Source organism: Primulina eburnea, chromosome 11, assembly GCF_022965805.1.
Source record: "Primulina eburnea isolate SZY01 chromosome 11, ASM2296580v1, whole genome shotgun sequence".
NCBI lineage: Eukaryota > Viridiplantae > Streptophyta > Magnoliopsida > Lamiales > Gesneriaceae > Primulina > Primulina eburnea.
This window is the reverse complement of record NC_133111.1, coordinates 1821263-1829872: the sequence shown is the minus strand read 5'-3', so window position 1 is coordinate 1829872 and position 8610 is coordinate 1821263. Positions and strand designations below refer to the sequence as shown.

The 8610-nt window shown below is 41.7% G+C and overlaps 1 protein-coding gene across 1 annotated transcript; it reads left to right on the top strand.

Annotated features, from left to right (window-relative positions):
* Positions 1-4882: 4882 nt before the first annotated feature.
* On the top strand, positions 4883-7807 carry LOC140804892 (probable protein phosphatase 2C 23). Its single transcript, XM_073161048.1, has 4 exons — positions 4883-6447; positions 6551-6664; positions 7071-7335; positions 7443-7807. The coding sequence occupies exons 1-4, from the start codon at positions 5059-5061 to the stop codon at positions 7556-7558; spliced, it is 1884 nt and encodes a 627-aa protein (XP_073017149.1). The 5' UTR covers positions 4883-5058; the 3' UTR covers positions 7559-7807.
* Positions 7808-8610: the final 803 nt, after the last annotated feature.

The following is an 8610-nucleotide window of genomic DNA, read 5'->3' as shown; positions in this document are numbered from 1 at the left end:
TGGAGTTTGGCATTGAGTTAATGCCAGGGACTGCACCGATTTCTCGTGCCCCCTATCGTCTGGCTCCGTCAGAGATGAGAGAGCTGAAGCAGCAATTGCAGGATCTTCTTGATAAGGGTTATATTCGCCCGAGTGTTTCGCCTTGGGGAGCTCCAGTCTTGTTTGTCAAGAAGAAGGATGGATCGATGCGGTTGTGCATTGATTATCGCCAGCTGAATCGGGTGACGATCAAAAACAAGTACCCATTACCCCGTATTGATGACTTGTTCGATCAGCTTCAGGGTACTTCTGTTTACTCCAAGATCGACTTGCGATCAGGTTATCATCAGATGAGAGTCAGAGATGATGATATTTCCAAGACTGCATTTCGTACTCGTTATGGGCATTACGAGTTTCTAGTTATGCCATTCGGATTGACGAATGCGCCAGCGGTGTTCATGAATCTGATGAACCGAGTCTTCCGAGATTTTCTGGATCAGTTTGTGGTGGTTTTCATTGACGATATCTTGATCTATTCTCATAGTGTGGAAGAGCATGTCCAGCACTTGAGGATTGTGTTGCAGATTCTTCGCGAGAAGCAATTGTATGCTAAGCTGAGTAAGTGCGAGTTCTGGATTGATCGTGTAGTATTCCTTGGTCATGTGATTTCCAAGGAAGGAATTTCTGTGGATCCCAGCAAGATTGAGGCAGTGCTAAATTGGTCACGACCTACGACGGTGGCTGAGATCCGTAGTTTTCTAGGTCTAGCAGGGTATTATCGTCGCTTCATCGTGAATTTCTCCCAGGTAGCTAGACCTTTGACGCAACTTACTCGGAAGGATGTTCCATTTGAGTGGTCATCTGAGTGCGAAGATAGTTTCAGAGAGCTTCGTCGACTTCTGACTTCTGCACCTGTTTTGGCGTTACCGTCAGGATCTGATGGTTTCAGTGTTTACACCGATGCCTCTTCTCAAGGCTTAGGGTGTGTGTTGACGCAAAACGGTCATGTGATTGCTTATGCTTCCAGACAGCTGAAATCTCACGAGGAGAAGTATCCTACTCATGATCTAGAGTTGGCAGCTATTGTGTTCGCGCTGAAGATTTGGCGTCATTACTTGTACGGGGTTAAGTTTGAAATCTTTACTGATCATAAGAGTCTGAAATATCTGTTCACTCAGGCTGAGTTGAACATGAGGCAACGTCGTTGGATGGATTTGCTGAAAGATTATGACTGCGAGATCAAGTACCATCCAGGATCTGCAAATCTCACAGCTGATGCTCTTAGTCGCAAAGTGAGAGTTTCTGCACTTCAGATCAGTGCTATGATTAGTACTATTCAGGATTGTTGTTCGTTGGGATTTAATTTCAAACATCGGAAAGGTATGGAGAGCATTCGTGTTGCTACCATTTTATCTGAGCCAGCCTTGTTCGCTCGGATTCGAGATGCTCAGATGTCTGATCTCAAGACTCAGAGATTAGCTCGGTTAGCGGGTGGAGATAGCGGTTTCCATTATCAGTCTAATGGTCTTCTGTGTTTGTCTAATCGAGTTGTAGTACCAGAAGATGATAATTTGAGGGAGGAGATCTTATCTCATGCTCATCGAAGTAAGTTGAGTATTCATCCAGGAAGTAATAAGATGTATAAAGACTTGAGGACACGATTTTGGTGGAAAGGGATGAAGCGCAGTGTTTATCAGTTTGTTTCCAAGTGTCTTGTTTGTCAACAGGTTAAGACAGAGCACCGTCGACCTGGAGGATTATTGTTGAATCTACCTATTCCTGAATGGAAGTGGGAGCATATCGCGATGGATTTCATTACTCACTTGCCATTATCGTCGAGGAATAGTGACGCTATTTGGGTAGTGGTGGATCGACTCACCAAGTCTGCTCATTTTCTGTCTTATAACCGGGATTTCACTTTCGATCGTATGGCTCGATTGTACATTCAGGAGATTGTACGTTTGCATGGAGTGCCTGTCAGTATTGTCAGTGACAGAGATCCTCGTTTTACCTCACGGTTTTGGGGTAGTTTCCAGTCAGTTTTGGGTACTACACTGAGTCTGAGTACTGCTTATCATCCGGAGACTGACGGTCAGTCAGAGAGGACTATCCGTACGCTTGAGGATATGTTGCGAGCCTGTGTTATGGATTTCGGACCCGCTTGGCAGGATCATTTGCCTTTGATTGAGTTCGCGTACAACAACAGCTACCATCGTAGTATTGGTATGGCACCATTTGAGGCGTTGTATGGGCGACGTTGTCGTACTCCTTTATTCTGGGACGAAGTTGGTGAACGACATGTTGAGGGACCGGAGTTAGTCCAGCAGGCTATTGATAAAGTTGCAGTAATCAAGAAGAGGATTAAGATTGCCCAGGATCGACAGGCTAGTTATGCGAACACCAAGCGGCGACCTCTTTATTTCCAGCCAGGTGAGAAAGTGTTTCTCCGAGTTTCGCCTTTTCGCAGGATTTTGAGATTTGGTCTCAAGGGTAAGCTATCTCCGAGATTCATTGGTCCTTTTGAGATTCTAGAATGTGTGGGAGATTTAGCTTACAGGTTAGCATTACCTCCGTATTTGTCCGGTATTCATGATGTGTTCCACGTATCTTTGTTGAGACGATACGTAGCAGATGAGTCTCACATCTTGCATCCCTCTGAAGTTCAACTTGAATCAGATTTGTCTTACGTGGAGCGACCAGTTCAGATTCTCGATCGCAAAGACAAGGTGTTGCGGAATAAGATCATTCCTCTTGTCTTAGTACAGTGGCAGCGCAGAGGCACTGAAGAAGCCACTTGGGAGTTAGAGAGTCGTATGCGTTCAGAACATCCAGAGCTCTTTTGAGTTGTGCTTTGTATATGTTTGTGTTTTTTCAATTGTAATCGAGAGATCAGTTGTATTCAACAACAATTGAGATATAATAGCGATGTTGTTATTTCGTTTTGTTCATTCTCTAAGCCTGATTTCGAGGACGAAATCTTTTAAGGGGGGGAGAATGTAGTAGCCCGAATGCCGAATTGGGTAATTAACGGATTAATGGTGATTAATCATGATCGGAAGGTCCGAAGATGGTTCGGAAGCACCGAAGAGTTCGGAAGGTCCGAAGTGAGTTCGGTGGATCCGATCATTAGGTGTCAAGAGTTGATCGACACGTGGGAGTTCGGACGTTCCGAAGTGTAGGTTCGGTGGATCCGATCATGAGGTGTCAAGAGCAGCTGGACACGTGCATGTTCGGACGGTCCGAAGTGTATGATCGGAGGATCCGATCATGAGGTGTCAAGAGCAGCTGGACACGTAGCGTTCGGACGTTCCGAAGTGGTGTTCGGAGGATCCGAACATGGCCTATAAATAGTGGTCGGATTTCCTCATTTTTGACTCGCCAATTCAGAGAGTTCCATAGCATTTCAGTCGTTTCTGACAGGTTCTAGTCGTGTTCCGAGATTTGGGCACTAGCGGGGAGCTGCTGGTCTTGTAGCAGAGCTGTGCTCTAGTTGGGAGCTAGCGGCATCAGCGGGCTAGCGACGGACGAAGGTTTGGAATTTTATCAGTATTTATCTCAGGATTATCTAGTTAAGTCTGGTAGATAAGTTTAGTGATGGTTTTCACTTGATGAATAGGCTTGGATTAGACCTGTTGTCTGGTTGTTCCAGTGGATTAGGATTGCTGTGATAGAGGTACGAAAGTACTATCCGAGATATCCTGGTTGAGTATACATTCATATATGTGTTGCATGATTATGTGGTGCATTGATATATGTCATTTGATGCATGCTATTATGTCACGAGTTATGATGCATATTGCATTTCATGTTGAGCCGTATTCTCCTTTGAGATAGCCTTTACTGTTGAGCTGTATCTCTTTCGAGATAAGCTATATCTTGGGGCCGCTCAGCCCTGTCTTGTGGACGCATGGACACCGAGAGTACACAGTGGCCGACGGGTCGGGAGGGCTTCGGTGGTCCGGGACATTTTAGGTCCACGTCTGTCTTGTAGTGGATGCAGTGACCCAGAGGTTGGACCGCGCGGCACTATCCACTTGGCGCCTCTAGACTGAGCATTGTTGAGATCCTTTTGTGACTCCTGTTTCTTGACTACCCCGGTATCATGATCATAGCATGTGCATTTCATATAGGTCTGTATACTCATACTTTTGTACTGGGCGTTCTTATCGCTCACGTCCTCGGTTTTGTTTATCTTGGACACCCCATTCCCTCGGGGCAGGTCTCAGGTTGGATGGTTCCGGAGGAGCAGGAGGAGGACGTTGAGTAGCCGGTTGGTTTAGTTTCGGTATCATTTGATTCGACATGGTTGTACCAGATATTCTTTACCTTATTTTGAGTTGTTCTAGAGTTCGTTTGGGTTGTATAACTATCATTTGTTAGTTGTTTCCGCTTTTATCTCTGATTAGTAATTATTAAGTTAATTGCATGCTTAGTTTTCAATTAGTAGGTGATTCTGGAACGGGTCACTACATTACAGATATTCATAATAAAAAGTTATACTCTTAGCATAAAAAGTAATACTTTTTCATGGATGACCCAATAAGAGATCTGTCTCATAAATACGACCCGTGAAACCGTCTCACACAAATTTTTACCCTCTTCTTGTATTTATTTAAACCAAATAAATAGATATTGCATCCATCTAATAGCTAGATAATTAAATTTTGGTAGAAATATGGGGTTTCTAGAAAGTAGAAAGCCAGATTATACGTTAGCAAAGGGCAAATATATATATATATATATATATATATATATATATATATATATATATATATATATATATATATATATATATATATATAATGTCATTATAATAGTCAACCCTTTAGCCCACCAAAACCAAAAGCATCGGAATATTAAATAAATCAACATTTATTACTACTTTTCAAACATACATAAAAGTCAACTCTCTCTCTTTCTCTCTCTTCATTTATCTGCTCCACATCTCCGATTACCTCTCTTCTTCAACTCCAATACCAAACCGTGAGCTTTCAGCTTTTCCGAATTCAACCCCCTCTCGAATCTCTCTATTTCTTCACATCTTTTGAATCTGTTGGGGTTTAAAGATTTCTCGAAAACATGGGCAATGGAGGGGGGAAGCTCAGCCTCTGCTTCGCCGGAGACCCCGGTGAGATTTCCCGCCGCCGCCAAGACGTCGCGGTGTGCCTGTCTGATCCCCTGGATGAAGGTTTAGGTCACTCCTTTGCCTACATCCGACCAGACCCACCTCACAAAACGCAACCTTTCGACGATTTGGCATGCCAAACGGCGCCGTTCCGCACCATCTCCGGCGCCGCAATCTCCGCCAATGCTTTCACTCCCCTCTCGACGGACCCTTGTACGTGCAACGGCTCAACTTGTCTTGACAAAGCATCAGCTTTTGAAAGTTCGCAATTATTTTCTTCCATTCCCTTGCAGCCGATTCCGAGAAATTCTACCTCCACAGTGAGGTCCGGCCCAATTCTGAGGAATACGGTTCAGGGTTCTGGGCCCATTTTAAGGAATCCAGGTTACGTTTCCGGCCCGATTGAGCGCGGTTTCTTGTCCGGCCCGATTGAGCGCAGCTTCATCTCTGGTCCACTGGAGAATCAAGTCGATCAGTTGCAAAGATACAAGCGCAAATCCAAGAAATGGGATCTGGTAAAAAACTTAAAAGGGTTGATCTCAAAATCTTTTTGGGGACCTGGTTTCTCTAAAGAATTGAGTAGTAATGAGAACAATACTGCTACTCTGAGCGGTAATAGCAGCAGCACGATTACTAGTAATAATCTAAGTAGCCAATTGAGCTTAGTTGATGATAACGATGATGTTGGTGATGAATCTTTTGGCAGTCAGAATGTGCAGTGGGCTCAGGGCAAAGCTGGCGAGGACAGAGTGCATATCGTGGTTTCTGAAGAACATAGTTGGGTTTTTGTTGGAATTTATGATGGATTCAATGGCCCTGATGCTACTGATTTTCTGTTGAACAATCTCTATTCCAATGTTTCCAAGGAACTTAAGGGGCTGTTATGGTGTGACAAGTCCGAATCTTGTGAAAATGGGGTTAATAGCTCGGCATTTTGTTCTAAAAGTTTGGATAGTAAGGAAAGAGAGGAGCTGGACTTGAAATTGAGGGAGAAATTGGGCTATGTGGAACCTGCTGCGATTAATCATTTAGGTGTGTTGAAAGCGTTATCCGAGGCCTTGAGGAAGACTGAAGCATCTTATTTACATATAGCAGACATGATGCTAATGGAGAATCCCGAGTTATCTTTGATGGGATCTTGTGTTCTGGTTATGGTTATGAAAGGTGACGATGTGTACTTGCTTAATGTTGGAGACAGTCGGGCTGTTTTAGCCAGGGCCGATTCTCAAGTTGGGAAAATGAGGAAGTCGTCCGAGGAATCGCTATACGGTTATGAATACGAACACACTCACAACTTGAGTTCTTGTCAACTAACAATGGATCATAGCACATCTGTTAGAGAGGTAGACATGTTTTAGTCAATCTATGTTTCTTAAAGTCTGTGTTTTGTTGTTTGTTCTTAGTTCCTATACTCAATGTTTATGTGGTAATTGTTTATCATAATAGGAAGTGAGAAGGATTAGAAATGCACATCCAGATGATGCTTTTGCTGTTTATAAGGAGAGAGTGAAAGGTTCTTTAAAGGTTACCCGAGCTTTTGGGGCTGGCTTTCTCAAACAGGTATGCATCGCTGTAAACTACAAAAATTCACGTTTCACATATATAAATTGATGGAGTAGCAACAGTCCATGTCGCGCAATGCAGTGATCAAATTGGTACAACGATACTTGATATTACAAACAAGCTATGAGATTGTTCCTATTATTATGTTTTTTGAGAGATTGTTGGGTGTAACGTGTGATTGTCTATGTAGTATAGCAATCTGTATGTGGCATTAGAGTTGCTGTAGGTTTGAAACCATCAGCTATAGTATTTAGTGTTTCTCCCGTTACCTCGTAGAGCACAGTGCCCCTCCTCTATTCCATTTTGGTGGGCATAATCTGCGGCAATCTTCACAAATTTCTAACCATACATAACTTCCATATTCTGGATGATTCACTATTCTGAATTGATGTGTTCTTTACAGCCCAAGTGGAACAACGCACTACTTGAGATATTCAGAATTGATTATGTCGGAACGTATCCCTACATCACGTGCTCACCGTCCCTATGCCACCACAGATTAAATCCCATAGACAAGTTCTTGATCCTATCATCTGATGGCCTTTACCAGTACTTCACTAACCAAGAAGCTGTCTCTGAAGTTGAGATGTTCATGTCAACTTTCCCTGAGGGCGATCCAGCTCAGCATCTAGTCGAAGAAGTGCTATTTCGTGCTGCTAAAAAAGCCGGTATGACTCCGAATTCTAGGCTCCATTTCATGAAAAATTATACCACATATATATTTTAAAAAAATTGTATCTGATGAACATGAACTTGTGATTGAATTGGCTGGCAGGTATGAATTTTCATGAATTACTCGATATCCCACAAGGGGATCGTCGCAGATACCATGATGACGTCTCAATTATCATTATTTCATTCGAAGGGAGGATATGGCGATCATCCGTGTGACTAGTTTAGGAATCAGACATACACACAACCAAGAAAAAAAACTACAGGAAGCTTTATTATTGTAAATGTGTGATATATATACCAGTTGCTGGGGATTTGTAAATGCTGACATCCCCAAGATTTTCCCCTTAAATTCATGCGTTATACATCTTCAAAAGTTTTAGTTCTGATCAGGTTTACATTTTCCTTGTAGAAATGTATATCAAAAGTCGTAAATTCAATAGAAAGGCGAAGATTCTTTCGTTTTTTAATATGTCAAAAGAATATTTCTTGTGTACTTGTGTTTCGAGTTGGAAATTTTCAAGTATATGCGTGATATTTCTTAACACACACACACACACACACACACACACACACACACACACACACACACATAACGTAAAAGTTTGAATGGAGATTGTATTTAAAAGTTGAATCAGTATTTTGTTGGGAAGAATTGAGATGGGTTGGTGTTTAATAAATGTAAGTGTAGATTGATGGATGATTAAGTCAATTGTGGTTTTGGTGACTCTGACATCTCGTGATATATTTATTATCAAACTTAAATGTTGGAGATGACTATCACCGCCATTGGTTGCAAATTTGGAACTACTGAAGTTGAGGTGGATCAGAGGGGACAAAAATGGTTTTTTTCAGAAACAAAAATAGATTTTTAAATATATATACAAATTTCAAATCTTTTTGTCACAAAAAAAGGGAGAAATAAATTTAAGACTTCTTGAATAATTCTTTTGTCTCATTTCTTCTTTTTCTTTTTTTATCCACTTAAAAATCAAAAGATCAAATCGATAAATATTATTGACCTTTTTAATTTAAGAGTAGGTCTCTTGTGAGACGGTCTCACGAATCTTTATATGTGAGACGAGTCAATCCTACCGATATTCACAATAAAAAGTAATACGCTTAGCATAAAAAATAATATTTTTTTCATGGATGATCCAAATAAGAGATCCATCTCACAAAATACAATCCGTGAGACCGTTTCACATAAGTTTTTATCTTAATTTAAATAGAAAAAATCAAAATATTAGGATTTCCACACTTTGGGTAAG